Source organism: Gossypium arboreum, chromosome 8, assembly GCF_025698485.1.
Source record: "Gossypium arboreum isolate Shixiya-1 chromosome 8, ASM2569848v2, whole genome shotgun sequence".
NCBI lineage: Eukaryota > Viridiplantae > Streptophyta > Magnoliopsida > Malvales > Malvaceae > Gossypium > Gossypium arboreum.
The window spans coordinates 2,111,541-2,131,764 of record NC_069077.1 but is presented as its reverse complement, the minus strand read 5'-3'; the positions used below and the strand labels follow the sequence as shown (position 1 = coordinate 2,131,764).

At 26.3% G+C, this 20,224-nt stretch overlaps 1 protein-coding gene across 2 annotated transcripts; it reads left to right on the top strand.

Annotated features, from left to right (window-relative positions):
• The first annotated feature begins 5,447 nt into the window (after positions 1 to 5,447).
• LOC108470302 (SUN domain-containing protein 3) lies at positions 5,448 to 11,162 on the top strand. Of its 2 annotated transcripts, none has more exons than XM_053018235.1 (5): positions 5,448 to 5,685; positions 6,329 to 6,482; positions 7,842 to 9,115; positions 9,205 to 9,290; positions 10,893 to 11,162. In XM_053018235.1, exons 2-5 carry the CDS (start codon positions 6,374 to 6,376, stop codon positions 11,140 to 11,142), a joined length of 1,719 nt encoding a protein of 572 aa, XP_052874195.1. In that variant the 5' UTR covers positions 5,448 to 5,685; positions 6,329 to 6,373; the 3' UTR covers positions 11,143 to 11,162. The 2 variants fall into 2 exon arrangements, with proteins under 2 accessions (XP_052874195.1, XP_017627093.1); XM_017771604.2 differs by having other exon boundaries at positions 6,296 to 6,482.
• Positions 11,163 to 20,224: the final 9,062 nt, after the last annotated feature.

Below are 20,224 nucleotides of genomic sequence, written 5' to 3'. Positions count from 1 at the left end.
ATTGCTCTTCTACTTTTTCAACTAAACCCAACACAACTCACCAACTCAATACAATTTTATTTTATTGAAATTACAAATAAATTTTTATATAACATGTCGAGGCGAAATTCAATGGGGAATCCTGAAAATCGGATATTAAAATTAAATTATATTTTTATAATTTTTAAAGCATTAAAATTCATCTATAAAATCTTAAAAATATTTTAAAATATAACTTTGTTGAACATTAAATAGCATTGAAATTTGGATTTATTTGATTTTTTGTAATAGTACAATGATTAAATTGATTCATTTAATAGTAGAAGGATCGTTTGATCTTATCCGAATAATAAAAAATCTACTAGGTACATTCACCTCTAAAACAAATTACCTTTTCTTTAAAGTCAATTGTACCATCAGTCATTATATTTATACATAAGTTACAGATGTAGTCTTTATATTTTAATTCGGTCAAATTTAATCATTGTATTTTTCGAAATGGTGATTTTTAGTCCACATATTTTTTCATAATTTTAAAATTTCAATCTTGACCCAAATTATAGCAGTTAAACCCATTTTGGTTAAATTTTGCTATTAGTCCTGCATTATATGTAAAGTTGTATATTTAGTTTATATTTTCTAATTTGATCGTTCTTAGTCCTTATGTTTTGAATTTTGAATTTTGATATTGATGCAAATGATAGAAATTAAACCCAATAATTTATATTTTTTAGTAATATGTGAAAATAGTAAACTAATATAACATTCAATGGGTGCTAATATGTTTACCGATATGAATCTCGAAATAACAAAACTTAATTTAAGAAATTTACCAGTTACCATTTGATTAAGATTAAATTTAAAAATTTAAAAGTATAAGGATTAAAATGCAATTATTAAATCTACCATATAAGTCTAAAAGCAGGATTTTTTTTTAAAGAAAACAAGCCAACGTTAAATAAATTGCCCGTTATTATTCAAATTTCAAGTAACAATTTTTATTGAATAATATTCATATATGTTTTAATTCTAGAATCTTCAAAACTACAGAGAAACACTTTTCATTTAAAAAAGAGTTACCAGTTATTAATATTTGTTTTCAAAATTATTATCACACGTTTTCAAATTCCGCACAAATTTCTATAAAAATTTTTACCAAAAATTTAAATTGTATAACTTAAATTATTAAAATATCAAAGTTTATATAAATTTATAAAATATTTTTAAAATTATATATACATATATTAATATAAATTTTACTTAGTTTAACACCACGAGTTAAAAAAGAAAATATAAATATTATAAAAGAAAGTTCAATCAAAATTATAATTATTAACCTAATTATTAAAATTTCGGAGTTCTAAATTTTAGCAAATAACTAACCCTAATATAACCATCCATATAAAAGTTTGTATTTTAATTTATCTTTTTAAATATAAATAAAATAATTCTAGATATTATAATATATGTTTTAATAGATTATAGACTTAACTATAAAATTAACCCTCAATTTATATAGTTTTTCTTATTTAAGTAATTAAAGAATTTTTAAATATATTCGTCTCATTTTGCCATAAAATATAATATCAACTAATAAAAATAACAGGTGGCATGATTTTTTAGATGCCGTACACTTTTTGGGTAAAATGAAACGGAATTAATATGATTTAGGCTACTTTCACATTTAAACCTAGATTATAATATGCTTAAAAATGCAACAAGACCCTTATACTCTTCATATGTTTTAAATTTAGTTATTTATCTTTTAAAATTTAAAATTTAGGTTCAATTGTCAATATTATTAAAATTATTCTATTTTTTTTTTTTTTTTTTTTTTTTTTTTTTTTTTTTTTTTTTTTTTTTTTTTTTTTTTTTTTTTTTTTTTTTTTTTTTTATTTTTATTTTATTTTCATTTTTAATTTCCCAATAACCGATTATTATTAATCTTATTGTTCTCTTCACTCTGTATACATTTTCAGGTGATTTGATTTGCATTTTTGGCTTATGATTTTATTTTTATTAATTAATATTTATGCTCTCTTATTTGTTTGATCTTTGATGATTGTAAGATTGGATCTAAACCGTGCAATTCGAGTTTCTAAGAATTTATTTTTCAACTAAATTCATTTGGATTTTCTCTGGTTATTGAATGATTTATGGTGTTTGGTTATGGCTGAAAAATTGCTGAAATGAAAAAAAAATAAGAAGAATAAATAATGTTTTGATTTGTATATGGAAATTCAAATTCAAATCAAGTCGGTGTTGCTCTATTTGTCCTTTTTTTTTTCTTTTACAATAGTATAATTTTATTTTGGGATGTGAATATGATTGCCTTACGGAAGAATCATTGATGTCGTTTGCGATTATTGATAAATTTCGTGGTTGCTGATGTGAAAAATGGATGTCCATTTTTAGATTCGGTTTTTTTTTTAAATATCGGGTCGGTGATTGAAATTTGAATTTGAAGCAATCATTTTCTTCCCCCTTATTTGGTTTCTGTTGACTTGTTTAAGTCCTTTTGCTCAATCTACAAGTTGTAGTATATGATTGCCTATTGGTTCTCATCGACACTTTTTGTTTTTTATATTGAAGTCTGCGGGCATACTGGATTGATGTGCTATGCAGATATCACGTACAGCTCTTCTGAGAAGAAGAGCTTTGGATGGAGTTATGTCTGTAAGGAGTCGCTTCTACAAGGTTTCTCTGTCTTTGGTTTTTGTTTTGTGGGGGCTTCTCTTTCTCTTTAGCTTGTGGCTTTGTCATGGTGATGGTTACACAGGTAATCTTTTCGGTCATTGTCCTCTTCAACTTAATTGTCATCTTCTCCGAACCAGAATTGTTATTGTTCTGTTTGCTTGTGTGCTTGTGTGGGTGTCAGTCTCGATTAGATCTCTTGTTCATACATGATTATTGTGCATGCATCGAGTTACTCTTTAATGTTTTTGGTTCATCATGGTGGATTAAATAGATGTGCAGATATTACTCTTAGATTAATCTTTGCTTGATTTGAAAGTGGAGTCTGTCCTCGCTACTCTCCTCTCTTTACACTATTTTCAGATTGTAATCGTTCTTTGAATCAGAAGGGGCATTTCTTATGCTATACTTTTGCTTCCTTTTTTTTTTGTGTGTGTGATTATCGCAATAATCTGCCTTGAGTAGTTGGGTGCAAGTCATCTGGATCCTGGAAAGCAAATGATTACATTAGGAGAATGAAGGAGTGGATTTGAAAAAGTTTTAAATTAGAATGGCTTTACATCTTTGCTGAATTGCAATTAAACAGATAAATTGAAGAAGTGCAAGAAACTGAGGATAATATCATGATACAGTTTCACTAGTAATAATTCAATTAAGTTGCATCAAATACGTGAAGTAACATAATACTTAGAAGGGGAAAAATAAGAAGTGTTGGCACGGTTCCTTTCTGTTTTTCAGTTACCCCATGCTTGCCACTGCAGAGCATTTTAGCTCCAGTGCTGCTCTTCCTGTTTATGCTGAATGTTGTTGTCATTGCTGGTTCTCTTTGCCTTTAGACTTGACTTTGTTTATAAATTTAGTTGAACTTCAGAACATCAAGTTAATATATCTATGCTAGTTCTTCTGTTTTTATTCAAGTGTCTCTTCATCTTTCCTTTTTTAATCTGTCTGTGGTTAGTTGGTGGCTCATTTTAGAAAAAAATTATGGGCAAATGTTGAAGGTAATGTAATTCTTATTTCAAATGACTTATCTAGAATCGGAAGGAAGTTTTAAGCTATTACCCTTTCCCCGAGTTTTCTTAATCTGTATCTCAATTCAGTTTTATACTTTTTCTTTGCGTTGGAGCTTAAATACTTATTCCAATTGTCCTTGTCTTGAAACTTTGCTAATTTTTCAAGGTTTCAGCACTCTGATTCGTTAAACCCATTTTGGTTAAATTTTGCTATTAGTCCTGCATTATATGTAAAGTTGTATATTTAGTTTATATTTTCTAATTTGATCGTTCTTAGTCCTTATGTTTTGAATTTTGAATTTTGATATTGATGCAAATGATAGAAATTAAACCCAATAATTTATATTTTTTAGTAATATGTGAAAATAGTAAACTAATATAACATTCAATGGGTGCTAATATGTTTACCGATATGAATCTCAAATAACAAAACTTAATTTAAGAAATTTACCAGTTACCATTTGATTAAGATTAAATTTAAAAATTTAAAAGTATAAGGATTAAAATGCAATTATTAAATCTACCATATAAGTCTAAAAGCAGGATTTTTTTTAAAGAAAAACAAGCCAACGTTAAATAAATTGCCCGTTATTATTCAAATTTCAAGTAACAATTTTTATTGAATAATATTCATATATGTTTTAATTCTAGAATCTTCAAAACTACAGAGAAACACTTTTCATTTAAAAAAGAGTTACCAGTTATTAATATTTGTTTTCAAAATTATTATCACACGTTTTCAAATTCCGCACAAATTTCTATAAAAATTTTTACCAAAATTTAAATTGTATAACTTAAATTATTAAAATATCAAAGTTTATATAAATTTATAAAATATTTTTAAAATTATATATACATATATTAATATAAATTTTTACTTAGTTTAACACCACGAGTTAAAAAAGAAAATATAAATATTATAAAAGAAAGTTCAATCAAAATTATAATTATTAACCTAATTATTAAAATTTCGGAGTTCTAAATTTTAGCAAATAACTAACCCTAATATAACCATCCATATAAAAGTTTGTATTTTAATTTATCTTTTTAAATATAAATAAAATAATTCTAGATATTATAATATATGTTTTAATAGATTATAGACTTAACTATAAAATTAACCCTCAATTTATATAGTTTTTCTTATTTAAGTAATTAAAGAATTTTTAAATATATTCGTCTCATTTTGCCATAAAATATAATATCAACTAATAAAAATAACAGGTGGCATGATTTTTTAGATGCCGTACATTTTTGGGTAAAATGAAACGGAATTAATATGATTTAGGCTACTTTCACATTTAAACCTAGATTATAATATGCTTAAAAATGCAACAAGACCCTTATACTCTTCATATGTTTTAAATTTAGTTATTTATCTTTTAAAATTTAAAATTTAGGTTCAATTGTCAATATTATTAAAATTATTCTATTAAATTCAGTAATGTAACACTTTGAAATTAAAAAAACTCACTTAATAGATATGTAACAAAAATTTGACATTGTAATTAAAATTAAATTTAGTAGAAGAATTTAAATATTTTCACAATTAAACCTAAATTTTAAAATCTAAAATATAAAAACTGAATTCCTTAAAATAAAATTACTAAATCCAAATATATGAATAATACATAAAGCATATTTTAACCTTATAATATATCTAAAGGAAATAGAAATCGTTTGATTTAAAAAAAAAAAAGTCTAAGCTGTAATGCCGTTACCAAAGTGGACATAATAATAAAAAATAAATTAAAAACGGCGATGGGACAAGAGAAAACGCGGACCATTGCCATAACTACGCCGTTTCGTTGCTCTCTTTTGTTTACTTCCCCACGACACTTTCCTTCGTGCTTTTATAGTCTCTATACATTCTCTTTTATTTCAATTTTCAATTTCGACAAATGATTCCTTTATTTTTTATTTTATTTTCATTTTTTAATTTCCCAATAACCGATTATTATTAATCTTATTGTTCTCTTCACTCTGTATACATTTTCAGGTGATTTGATTTGCATTTTTGGCTTATGATTTTATTTTTATTAATTAATATTTATGCTCTCTTATTTGTTTGATCTTTGATGATTGTAAGATTGGATCTAAACCGTGCAATTCGAGTTTCTAAGAATTTATTTTTCAACTAAATTCATTTGGATTTTCTCTGGTTATTGAATGATTTATGGTGTTTGGTTATGGCTGAGAAAATTGCTGAAATGAAAAAAAAAAATAAGAAGAATAAATAATGTTTTGATTTGTATATGGAAATTCAAATTCAAATCAAGTCGGTGTTGCTCTATTTGTCCTTTTTTTTCTTTTACAATAGTATAATTTTATTTTGGGATGTGAATATGATTGCCTTACGGAAGAATCATTGATGTCGTTTGCGATTATTGATAAATTTCGTGGTTGCTGATGTGAAAATGGATGTCCATTTTAGATTCGGTTTTTTTTAAATATCGGGTCGGTGATTGAAATTTGAATTTGAAGCAATCATTTTCTTCCCCCTTATTTGGTTTCTGTTGACTTGTTTAAGTCCTTTTGCTCAATCTACAAGTTGTAGTATATGATTGCCTATTGGTTCTCATCGACACTTTTTGTTTTTTATATTGAAGTCTGCGGGCATACTGGATTGATGTGCTATGCAGATATCACGTACAGCTCTTCTGAGAAGAAGAGCTTTGGATGGAGTTATGTCTGTAAGGAGTCGCTTCTACAAGGTTTCTCTGTCTTTGGTTTTTGTTTTGTGGGGGCTTCTCTTTCTCTTTAGCTTGTGGCTTTGTCATGGTGATGGTTACACAGGTAATCTTTTCGGTCATTGTCCTCTTCAACTTAATTGTCATCTTCTCCGAACCAGAATTGTTATTGTTCTGTTTGCTTGTGTGCTTGTGTGGGTGTCAGTCTCGATTAGATCTCTTGTTCATACATGATTATTGTGCATGCATCGAGTTACTCTTTAATGTTTTTGGTTCATCATGGTGGATTAAATAGATGTGCAGATATTACTCTTAGATTAATCTTTGCTTGATTTGAAAGTGGAGTCTGTCCTCGCTACTCTCCTCTCTTTACACTATTTTCAGATTGTAATCGTTCTTTGAATCAGAAGGGCATTTCTTATGCTATACTTTTGCTTCCTTTTTTTTGTGTGTGTGATTATCGCAATAATCTGCCTTGAGTAGTTGGGTGCAAGTCATCTGGATCCTGGAAAGCAAATGATTACATTAGGAGAATGAAGGAGTGGATTTGAAAAAGTTTTAAATTAGAATGGCTTTACATCTTTGCTGAATTGCAATTAAACAGATAAATTGAAGAAGTGCAAGAAACTGAGGATAATATCATGATACAGTTTCACTAGTAATAATTCAATTAAGTTGCATCAAATACGTGAAGTAACATAATACTTAGAAGGGAAAAATAAGAAGTGTTGGCACGGTTCCTTTCTGTTTTTCAGTTACCCCATGCTTGCCACTGCAGAGCATTTTAGCTCCAGTGCTGCTCTTCCTGTTTATGCTGAATGTTGTTGTCATTGCTGGTTCTCTTTGCCTTTAGACTTGACTTTGTTTATAAATTTAGTTGAACTTCAGAACATCAAGTTAATATATCTATGCTAGTTCTTCTGTTTTTATTCAAGTGTCTCTTCATCTTTCCTTTTTAATCTGTCTGTGGTTAGTTGGTGGCTCATTTTAGAAAAAAATTATGGGCAAATGTTGAAGGTAATGTAATTCTTATTTCAAATGACTTATCTAGAATCGGAAGGAAGTTTTAAGCTATTACCCTTTCCCCGAGTTTTCTTAATCTGTATCTCAATTCAGTTTTATACTTTTTCTTTGCGTTGGAGCTTAAATACTTATTCCAATTGTCCTTGTCTTGAAACTTTGCTAATTTTTCAAGGTTTCAGCACTCTGATTCGTTAAACGTCCTATCATTTTGTTTGATTGTAGTGCTGAGAATTTAGGTATCTTTCATATTTCTAGTATTTGTCTCCTGGAGTGCATTTGTTACTGGTGTTTTCCTCTTAGTAGTACATGTGTTTACTTGGAGCATATTTTAACCAATTAGAAAAATTTAGGTCTTCTTCCCTATGTACTGTTTGATAATCTTTAATTGCTGGAGAGCATTTGCATGTCCTCTTACTAGTAGTAATCCTGTTATTTTATATAGGTGGATCTGTAGCATTTGGCTTATCAACAGGGGATGAAGCTAGGGTGGGAGACAATGAACATTCTGATTCTCCTGGCCAATGTTTGGCGGACGAATCTGGTTCTTTTTCTTCTCATGATGGTTTTTGTACAAATGGTGCTGAGATCACGGCTCTTCATGTTGATTCACCTGCAAGTGAAGAAGCTTGCAAAAATGATGTCTCTACTCATGAGCAACTTGATGCTGATAACTCGGTTGTTGATATAAAATCTGAAAACGGCTCTCCAAAGTCTGATAGACTGTCCCATTCTGTGCCTGTTGGTCTTGACGAATTCAAGAGCCGAGCATTCATTTCTAAAAGTAAATCTGGTACTGGTCAGGCAGGAATAACACATAGGTTGGAGCCTGGGGGTAAAGAATACAACTATGCCTCAGCTTCAAAAGGAGCAAAGGTCCTGGCATGTAACAAGGAAGCAAAGGGTGCCTCTAATATCTTAGGCAGAGACGAGGACAAGTACCTCCGGAATCCTTGTTCTGCAGAAGAGAAATTTGTTGTTATAGAACTTTCAGAAGAAACTTTAGTAGACACCATTGTAATAGCAAATTTTGAACATTACTCCTCTAATTTGAAAGCATTTGAGTTGCTTGGGAGTTTGGTTTTTCCAACAGATGCTTGGATTAATCTGGGGAACTTTACTGCCACCAACGTGAAGCTTGATCAGAGATTTGTTCTTCAGGAACCGAAATGGGTTAGGTATTTGAAGTTAAACCTTCTGAGCCATTATGGTTCCGAGTTTTATTGTACACTAAGTGTTATTGAAGTGTATGGAGTGGATGCAGTGGAGAAGATGCTGGAGGATTTGATCTCTGTTCAGGATAATCCGTTTGGACCTGAGGATGGAGTACGTGATCAGAAACAACCGGCTTCACAAATGGAGTCCACTCAACGCGATGATATTAATCAAAATTCAAACAAGGAAATGGGATCTGAGCCACCAGTGGATCAATTAAATATGCAATTTGATGTTACTAGTAATGTTGTTCCCAATCCAATTGAAGAAGTTCGGCATCAACAAGTTGGTAGAGTGCCTGGAGACAGTGTTCTAAAAATTTTGATGCAGAAAGTTCGAGCTTTAGACTTAAATTTATCTGTTTTGGAGCGGTATTTAGAAGATTTGAATTACAAGTATGGCAATATCTTTAAAGAATTCGACAAAGATATCGGAGAAAAAGATAAAGTTCTAGAGAAAATTAAATCAAACATAAAAGATCTCACTGAAAGCCAGAATATCATTGTATGTGAAACTCTTAGTTGATTCAATAGTAGTTTTATTTATTTGAATCAGGTGCATTTGACTCTAATCATTTTGGTTTTCGTTTTCAGGCTAAACATGTTGCTGATATTGCTTCCTGGAAATCTCTGGTTTCTGTGCAGCTGGATACTTTAGTCAGAGACAATGCTGATCTCAGGTCAGTTCTATCTCTTAATGATAAATTTGCTCAAAATTCATTGCATTTTAGTTTGTTTAATGACTCTGTGGTATGATTTTACTATTTTAATTTTTTCCAAAAATGATGTGTACCAGTGATAACGTGTAGTTATTCACCAATAAGGTGCTGCACCTTGGTTGCTTCTCTACTAGTTTTGGGACAACATATAGTTAAAACATGATATTTTTTTCTTTGAATAACAGACAATTATAGCTGAATTAAAATGAAAGGAAACTTAAAACCGACAAAACCTTTAATAGGCAATTTCATCAATTTGGTTATGTTCGATCTCCTTTTGTAGCATTTGAAGTTTTTTTAACAGTGAGTGCATTCAAAATTTTACATCTATTATAAAAATATATTTGAAATAGTAAAACCTTTTTCTTGAATCATACAAAACAGTTTCGGTTTATACTTTTAAGTAGTTATGATATAGAAAAACCAAAGTCAAACCAAATTTGTAATATCATGTATGATAACCAAGTATGATGGTTTTCTTGTTGTCTCTTCATTCTTTTGGGAATGAAACATTTATACTATGTTTGCTTGAAAGGAAAAATGGAGTGAAAGAAATGGGGGGGAGGGAGGAAGGGAAGTTATTTTTCCTTCATTGTATTTGGAAATAAAATAGAAGCAAAAGGAGGAGATTTGGGGTAAAGTTGTGATTAAAATTGTGGTGAATATGCCTAGCAGGCCCCTCTATTATAGGGATCAAATGAAATTAATCCCTCTACTATTAAATGGATCATTTTAATCCCTATACTATAAAAAAGAATCAAATAAGGTTAAATTTCAACAAAGTTAGCATTTACTGTTTAACTCAGTTAATGTTTTGAAAAAAATTTATGATTCTGTAAATGAAATCTTTTGTTTGTAGTAATATTTCATGTCATTTTTTAAACCGTAATTGTTAACGCAGTTACAATTTGGCTTTATTTTGATTATTTTTAGTAGTACAATGATTAAATTAAATGAAGATAATTTGATCCAATCTCTATAATAGTAAAATTAAGCAGGTACTTTCACCTTAAAATTGCATTTATGCTCGTGATTTTCATATGCATTCTTGTGCATCCATATAAACCATGTTCATAGGGCTATTTGCCTAAAATCTGTTCCATGCTGGTAAAAGTACCATGGAGGCCCCTGTATTAGAAGTCGGATTGCGTTTTGCCCCCTATAAGAAAGGGGACAAATTTGTCCCTATACGTTAGATCAAATAGCACCTTTTGTTAAAACTTCTATTTATTTTTGCTGTTAAAATTGGTCATTTACATCAACATGAAGTACACATAACACGCCACGTGTTACTGTTTGGTTATTCCGTGAGTCATGTCAATTTTTAATATTACTAATGGATGAAAATTTTTAGCAGAAATGACAAATTTGCTCATTTTTTTAGTTGAGGGGGCAAAATGCAATCCAACTACTAATACAGGGGCCTCCATGTATATAGTTTTATTGCTAAATAAAAGTTGCATAGTTTTGAAAAATTGTTGGTCTATAAAATCTTTTTTGTGGGATTTTGGTGGGGGGTTTTTATTTATGTCTAGACTGAAAATAATGGCCATTAAATTTCAGATGGGAAATCGAAAAAGTTTGGGAGAGGCAAACATCAATGGAGAACAAGTTCATGGCAGTATTTGTTGTAACGTTACTATTCGGATTATTTGCATTTGTGAGGCTATTGGTAGATATGTTGTTGAGCATTTTCAAGTCTTTTATTAGTGTTGAAACGTTGGAGAAGCCATGGAAATTTTGTTCCTCTAGTTATTCCTGGCTGCTTTTGCTATGCAGTTGTAGCATAATTCTTTTTATATTATCAATTTAATATAGAATTTTGTGGTGGCATTTTACATTTCCAATTTGGATTTTTTTTTTTTTACTAAGTGCATGCATGTGCTTTGCAATTGATTTATAAGTTAAACTTTTTGAGAATTGTATATGTTAGTTTTTATTTCATTTTTAACTTTAGGGATACATGTAGATTATCTTTGGTAAAATGTGAATTTATTTACATAAATTTTGATTTGGTGCAATCATATATATGAAATTTAAATTGTGGTTCATATGTACGTATGAAATTTTAATTTTAATTTAGTTGTACATATTTAAAAAGTAAAACATTTATTTTTATATTGGATCAATGTAATTATTTGTGTATATAATATATCAACGTAAAATGGTATTAATTCGACAATATTGTTAATGATTTGTGAAAATTAAATTAAATTAAAATTTCATTATCTATTTATGATATTACATATACTAAATCAAATTCATTCCTTTCGAGTCCCAAAGCCTTAATTTACTTCTTTGTATTAATTTAATTATCTATTTATCTATATTTGTACTAATTTATCTATGTTTGCTGTCGTAAGTTGACGTGCAAAATTATAAGGAAATTTTTTAACATATTGTAATGTAATATTTTCTATAAAATAAAACTTTTTTTGATAATGTTTCATTAATAATTATTTATATCTTTATATATTTATCAATTAAAAAGTTATTAATTAAGTAAGTAATATTCTAACATATTTTTTTACATGGGTGCCAAGCTATTGTTTAGATATTAATTTTTATTACATTTTAAAATATTTTAATTTAATCTAGATATTAGATTTTTTGTTATATTTATAATATTTTAATTGAATCCTTAATTTCAATATTGTATTATCCAGATCTTTTCATCAATCAATCATTAATTTAAATATTAAATGTCATATTGTAAATATGTGTGTATTTATTATGTGAATAGTTTGGATATGATATATTAACAAAAAAATTGTTATTAATATTTGGAAAAAATATGTTATTTCTTGTTTTCCTTTAACATGTAAAATTCAAGCAATTTATATAATAGATATATATATGTTTACAATTTAATTTATATATTTAAATATGTTTCACACCAATTTTGGGCTGACATGTGATGTGCAAAATAATAACAAATTTGATGGAAATATATTATCAATATAATAGTGATACTTTTGGAATTCAATTGAAATATTTTATAATTTAATGACCAATTTAAAAATTAACCCAATTCTTTAATGTGATAATTATACTTTAAAAATATCAATTTTTCAATATCAAAAATTATAGCGTAAACTACACCTTAAGTTATTAGTAAGTTTATGTTTTAATCACTCAATTTAAAAATGTATAAAATGATCATTAAATTATTCGAGCCTTTAATTTAAGTCATTGGATTGTGAAAACCGTTATTATATGGTCTCCTCTATTTGTATCTTTACACCAACCGAAAACTCTCATTTCATTTTTTTCTACAGATCAGCTTTTCTATGAAACAACTTTGAATGTTGTAATTCTATGAACTAAAATCCAAACAACTTTCTTCATTGATTTTCGACACTAACCATCGGAGCGATTTGGATCTAAGATATGTTCTTTTACCTGGCGATGGCTATTGATCCACCATACGGATCATTAAGTTGTTACTTGAATCTCACTAGCCGGACTTTAAAAAGAAACTTAACAACTCAGTTACTTAAATAAAAACTTTAGGATAATTCAATTGTTTAACTGAAAAATTTCAAATAACCCAATAATCATATTGTAACCTTTTTAAATAAAATGACTAAAAAATTTAATAATAGTTTAGTGACTTTAAATGTGATTTACCCAAATTTACTTGATCCGTTACCCCACCATTAAGAAAAATTCCATTTCTCTTGCGGCAACAAGATTAAGGTTGAAGTAAAGATTACCTGGCATAATGATTTAGATGACCCTCAAACTTTATAAAAAATGTCATTTTAGCTCTTTATTTAAATATTCGTTTATTTTTATTTTGAACTTTCTTTATTTGTCAAATCACCCAAAAATAAATAGAAAAATTAATGTTATTAACTTTGTTAACATGCAATGTCTACATGAAAATCTACATATATGTCACGTCGATAATTAATTTATTTATTAAAAAATATTTTAATAATTTTTGTACGCTTTTAAATATTTTTAAATTTTATGTTTAAAAGATTAATTAATGGTCACTGCATGCTACGTTAATAAATTTATTTTCTATCTATTTTAAGATAATTTAATAAATAATATAAATTTAAAAGTTAAAAATATGAAAAGTTAAATTAATAACTAAAATAATATTTATTTATAAAGGTGGAGATAGATAAATTATTTCAAATATATTGTTTTGTTTTATTTATATTTAGGAAACAATTTTAAAAAAGATTCTCTTTGTTTTCAAGTGGTTCCAAATCTGGGTTAAAGCCAATCATGCCCGCAAGCGTCAAAGTCCAACCGGCCATCGCCGGATACTGCGTGGCGGTTGAGAGGAAAGTTCTAGAAAAATTAAACTTTTTGAAATGAGTTTTTAATTTTCATGAGCCGAATAAAAATTTGATAGATTTTAATAAATTTGTAAAGAATTTAGTATAGTCGATTGAGTTTTAGTTTGATTGATATGGATATTGTTGTTGATGTAGGAAGATGTAGGTTCAAATGCGCTAAAGTATATTATCTTCCTATTTATGTATGTCAAGTTTGGCATAAATTAATAATTTTAATTATTCGCTTTATGTAAAAAATCAATTCTTAATTATATTTTAATATAGCTAATATTTTAGATCAATATGATAGATATATCTAATCTATTTAAAATTTTACGTTTATGATAAGTATAAATATATTGTTAAATTTAACAGTTAAATTGTTAAAATATTAATTAAATAAAAATATTAGAAGAATGTAAAATCACTTTAATTTCACACTAATATAAGTAAATCTCTGCTCTTATAATATTGTTATAAATTTAGTAATTTTAAGTAGTCTTTCTACCATTTGTAGTCTATCATAAACATTTATTGTCATGGGTTTAAATTTTATTATGATTAAATTTTATTGATTTTAAAAATATAAAAAGATAAAATTTTTTATAGTAATATAATTTACTTTATAGTTTATACATTAAAGATATTTTAATAATTTTTCAACTGAGTCAATATTTAATTAACTCGTGAAATCAACTGTATACATAAATATTTTTTAGGATTGTTACTTGACATTTTAATTATTTTTATTTCTCAATATATCTACGAAGCAAACCCAATAACTAATACTACGATTCGTAAATCCATTAAGAGAGTAGATGCAAGCCACAAGTTTTAAAACTAATTATTCACTCTCCTTTTCTCCCATTCTCCGTCATAACTCTCCTATTGCAAACCGCAAGAATCGCTACCTAGAAATCTCTTTTGAACTTGTACCATTACCATGGTTGTTTGAGTTAAATTGAAACGATCGATAACGATTGGATTGAGAACTGATCACAGTATTGATATGGAGAATGGCAATAGATTAGTTGAATCAAATTTTTAAATATATATTTTTAATTTTTAATAAATTATTTAATTAAACCGAACATACCGATTGAATTAATTAAATTATTTGAACTGATAAATCAATAACTTCATCAATCCAATTTTAAAAGCTTTGATTATTACCGTTGTAATTAGATCATCATGGTGCTTTTGCGGGTGATACCGAAGGCCAAGTACGCCACTAAAATGGAAAGTATGAAATCAAATTACTATTAGAATTTGGACGAGTGCAAATTTTGACTAGTCAATAGGTTCCTACTTACGTAGAGCCATGACCAAATTCCTTTTTTCTAGAATTTTATTTCCTTACCTATTAAGTATATTATTTTTACTAATAATTTATCATGTGAACAATATATTTATAAAATACACGCATTTTATTTTATGAACAAATTAAAAATAAAATTAAAACAACTTTTTTTATGAATAAGCATTAATTCAAAATTGATTACGTTGATTTAAGTATATGTACTGGTACAATTAATTTTTCAATCAAGCATTACAAAATATAATTTAACTAAATATTGAAATATATATTTGTAGCTAAATTAAAATAAATTGAAATCATAGAAAGTAAAAAATTTTGTTTAGGAGAGTCGAGATAATATTATAAAATTTGGAGACTAAAGGGAAAAATTTTATGTTAAAAATCTTTAAATTAATTTATTAAATTTTTAATTATAGTAATATAATTTACTTTATAGTTTATACATTAAAGATATTTTAATAATTTTTCAACTGAGTCAATATTTAATTAACTCGTGAAATCAACTGTATACATAAATATTTTTTAGGGATTGTTACTTGACATTTTAATTATTTTTATTTCTCAATATATCTACGGAAGCAAACCCAATAACTAATACTACGCATTCTGTAAATCCATTAAGAGAGTAGATGCAAGCCACAAGTTTTAAAACTACTCCATATTTAGGACGAAGATTGAATCTTTAACCACCGATGAAGGTAGAAAAAGATTGAGGTTATGTAAATAATTATGAAATATGTTCCAATTGAGAACAAACTATATTTAAAAACATTTTTAAATAACAAAATAGATTTAAAAATAATTTTGTACTTTAAATAGACTTTTTATTGTTTTATATTTTAAGATAATTTTGATTCCGTATATCATTTCAAAATTATCGTGAAAATTTTTATATATTAATTTTAAATTTTTAAGAACTATTTATATTCAAAACATTAATGTTTCTGGCCATCACCTAATTATTCATTGCCACGTCATTAACTCTAGTTAATGGTGTTAAATCAAAATAGCATGGCAAGTTTTGACTATAGGATAGTTTAAAATGTGTTTAATTCACGATTGGCGGTTTTTTTTCATTTTATATCTAAATATTTTTCTTAATTTGATATTTAAAAGTATGAATTTATTTTATTTTTGTTCCATTCTATAACTGCCGTTAAAAATTTCATTAAATAATTTTGGCCAATGAAAAAGTGTCACATGAGATGTTTTAAACAATAAAATGTCACGTGACAATTAAGTTTGTTTAAAATAAAATATTACATTTAAAATAAAATTATAATATTAAATATTTAAATATTAAAAACACTTTTCATTTTGATTGAATGTTGACCAATGTTGACTTACTGTTGATTGGCGTTGATCAACCATTAAATAATCTTGACAGATCATGTAACGCCATTGGAACATGTCATGTGATCAATTAATATTGGTCAATGGTCAGTTAAAGTCAAAAGAGTTTGTTGATATTTAAATATTTAATATTATAATTATAATTTTTATTTTAAATAAACTTGATCAAAATATGTTACATGGTGCTTTTTCATTAGCCAATGTTGGCTAATGAATTCTTTTTAATTGTCGTTACAAAATAGAAAAAAAAGAAATTGGTACTTTAAATATTACTTTGAGAAAAAAATTTTAGGTAGAAAAGTGGAAAAATAATAACACTTTAACTGCCAAAATGTGAGCTAAGCTTTTTAAAGCAACACATTAAATGAAATGTAAAATACACGAATTATTTAAATATTATATTTCTACAAATTTTTGGATTAACATAGAGTTTAAAGTAAATATTTGGGGTAATGGCAAGTTTTACCCCTGCATTTTAATGAATTTGTCAATGTAGTACGTGTACTTTCAATTTGTTCAATTTGGCACCCATATATATTTTTTCTTCCATCACTTTAGTATTTCAACTTAACGGTGTTAATTTTTGACACAAATTGACACTTGACCCAATATTATAATGAGATGTGGCGTAGTGAGCCACACCCAAAACTTTGAACGACTAATAAGAGGGACTTGTTAAAAAAATTCCCCTTTTTATTTATCAAAATCAAAATTAATTAAAAATAAATAACCAAAATATTTATAAAAAAAAACTAATTATTCACTCTCCTTTTCTCCCATTCTCCGTCATAACTCTCCTATTGCAAACCGCCGTGCAGAATCGCTACCTAGAAATCTCTTTTGAACTTGTACCATTACCATGGTTGTTTGAGTTAAATTGAAACGATCGATAACTGATTGGATTGAGAACTGATCACAGTATTGATATGGAGAATGGCAATAGATTAGTTGAATCAAATTTTTAAATATATATTTTTTAATTTTTTAATAAATTATTTAATTAAACCGAACATACCGATTGAATTAATTAAATTATTTGAACTGATAAATCAATAACTTCATCAATCCAATTTTAAAAGCTTTGATTATTACCGTTGTAATTAGATCATCATGGTGCTTTTGCGGGTGATACCGAAGGCCAAGTACGCCACTAAAATGGAAAGTATGAAATCAAATTACTATTAGAATTTGGACGAGTGCAAATTTTGACTAGTCAATAGGTTCCTACTTACGTAGAGCCATGACCAAATTCCTTTTTTCTAGAATTTTATTTCCTTACCTATTAAGTATATTATTTTTACTAATAATTTATCATGTGAACAATATATTTATAAAATACACGCATTTTATTTTATGAACAAATTAAAAATAAAATTAAAACAACTTTTTTTATGAATAAGCATTAATTCAAAATTGATTACGTTGATTTAAGTATATGTACTGGTACAATTAATTTTTCAATCAAGCATTACAAAATATAATTTAACTAAATATTGAAATATATATTTGTAGCTAAATTAAAATAAATTGAAATCATAGAAAGTAAAAAATTTTGTTTAGGAGAGTCGAGATAATATTATAAAATTTGGAGACTAAAGGAAAAATTTTATGTTAAAAATCTTTAAATTAATTTATTAAATTTTTAAAAGTGTTGAAATTATAATTTTCTATTTAATCAAATGTTAAAAGGGATCCAATTTAATATTTAACTTTGAGGAGGGGTTATAAAACAATCTTTTCATTGAGCCAATAGGAGCTAAGGCTCCTACTTGCCTCCTTTGACTAACCGTCACTGTTTAAAAAGAATTCACATTATAAAGAACAATTAAATTAAATATCGAAATATATTTGGAGCTAAATCAAAATAAATTTAAGAAAAGTCTAGATACGATGGGATTTTTACTATAATAAATATGAAAAATTTCTAATTAATTTGTATACGATAAGACTCAACTTAAGCTTTAATATCCCTAGTTTTATGTTTTTACAATAATGATATGCTCTCATTGGCATGTGAATTTTATCTTGTGACAATAATGGTATCGATAATTATGATAAGAAACAATCATTATAGGTACTAAATATGATGAATTTTGAACTTTTTACCATTAAACCAAGTTTTCATAGGTAATTCTGATCTAATTATAAGTTCAAACTAAACATTAAATTAATGAATAATTATTTAATACATTGATGATATTATTTTTAAATTTTATAAACAATAGTTAATAAATCATTACATGTTTTTAATTAATATTTTAAACAAACATACATGTTTTAATCTTTTGGTACAATTAAAAACTCCACCACTAATGCATCATATTATAATCTTAATCTTAAGTTGTTTTTATTTTATTAAAAATCCGTAAAATGAATTTTGAAAAACATATTGATTTTGATGAACAATCTAATAATTTATGGTGTGGGAAATAATTTCCATTGTTTGATAATTTTTTAAAATATTTTTAAAAGCTCTTTTTATGAAAATAAACATAATATTAATTATATTTACTACGAAATATTATTGAAGCATTTTACTTTACAACTAATTTTATCTTATAATGTCTATATTACTTTTATAGACTAATAATAACCGATGCTTAATTAAAACTTAAATTAAATATTACCGAAATAATATATTTTGATATTGAAGATTATCATATAATAACTATATTATTTTATAATTTAAATTTAAAGTTATGTACGAGATTGAATAGTGACATGTAGAAGTTGAAAAGAATAAATAAAATTGAACATGACTTAAATAAGTACTCGTATTTATATTATTAAAATTTTCAAATTTTACATTATAAAAATGTTATTTCTAATAATTTATAAATTATAATCTATGTATTTATCATTAAAATATTAATATAAAATATTAAGAGAACTATTTAAATTTATTATTAATGGAAAAATTATTATTAAATAAATTTATTTAAATCAATTAGCTTAATTATATTGTTAACAAAATGAAGCAACAACTGGTTAAAATTTTGTGTTGGCAATTCAATACTTAAGATTTGAGTCTTCATGATTACATCCTCTCCTTAATTTTATTAAAAAATAAGTTTTAATATTAAAATATATTTTATAAAATGAAAACATATTCTACTAAATTAAGTTACATTAAAGTGTTAGTATAGCGATAAAGCACGTTGCACCTTTAAGGAGAGAACGCTAGTTTGAACCTTAGAGGTGGTATTGTCGAAACAAATTCAAACATGAAAGGTAAAAATATAAAAATACCTCTTCAACCTCTTTAAATTTTGATATTGAACAAATTAGTCCTTCAACAAAAATCGAAATAATTTAGTCATTGTCAATTTAGAAAATAAACATATAAGGACAATTAATTACATTATTATTATTATTATTATTTCAAATTCACATAATTTTGTTTGGTTTAATAACAAATTTAGCTCTCAATTTTATATGTGTTGTCTATTTATACATATTTAAAGTAAAGTTTTTTTACGTGTTCTTTTTGAATTTTTTATATTTTTAAAAGTTTATACATTTTTCAAATTTTTTAGAATCAATACTAGAATCATAGAACATGTTAATATTGAGGACTTAATGTGTTATTATATCAATCAAAATGATGTACAATTGAAGGAAAACACAAACTATTGTGATTAATTGTCCTTAATTACTCCAAAATTTTTGAAAGAGACCAATTTATTTAACATTGAAAGTGTGAGAGACTAAAGATGCATTTTTACTAAAAATAAAGTTACATCAAATGGATAAAACAACATTACTCCTCAAATTTGACAAAATTCTCCAAGTCCCAAATTTTTTTCTTCCACGCTAATCTTTGAACTCGACCAAATTTTTAAAATTGATCATTATATTTAGATTTATGATGATATCTCATAATGTTATATTATCACCTGAATTTTTTAAATAATATATATTCTAGAAAA

Bases quoted from the DNA above. Each gene is read 5' to 3' on its own strand.
- LOC108470302 (XM_017771604.2), top strand. From the start codon at position 6,323: ATGCAGATATCACGTACAGCTCTTCTGAGAAGAAGAGCTTTGGATGGA. The intron at 9,116-9,204 runs GTATGTGAAACT...TTTCGTTTTCAG, and splicing joins CTGAAAGCCAGAATATCATT to GCTAAACATGTTGCTGATAT. The intron at 9,291-10,892 runs GTCAGTTCTATC...ATTAAATTTCAG, and splicing joins AGAGACAATGCTGATCTCAG to ATGGGAAATCGAAAAAGTTT.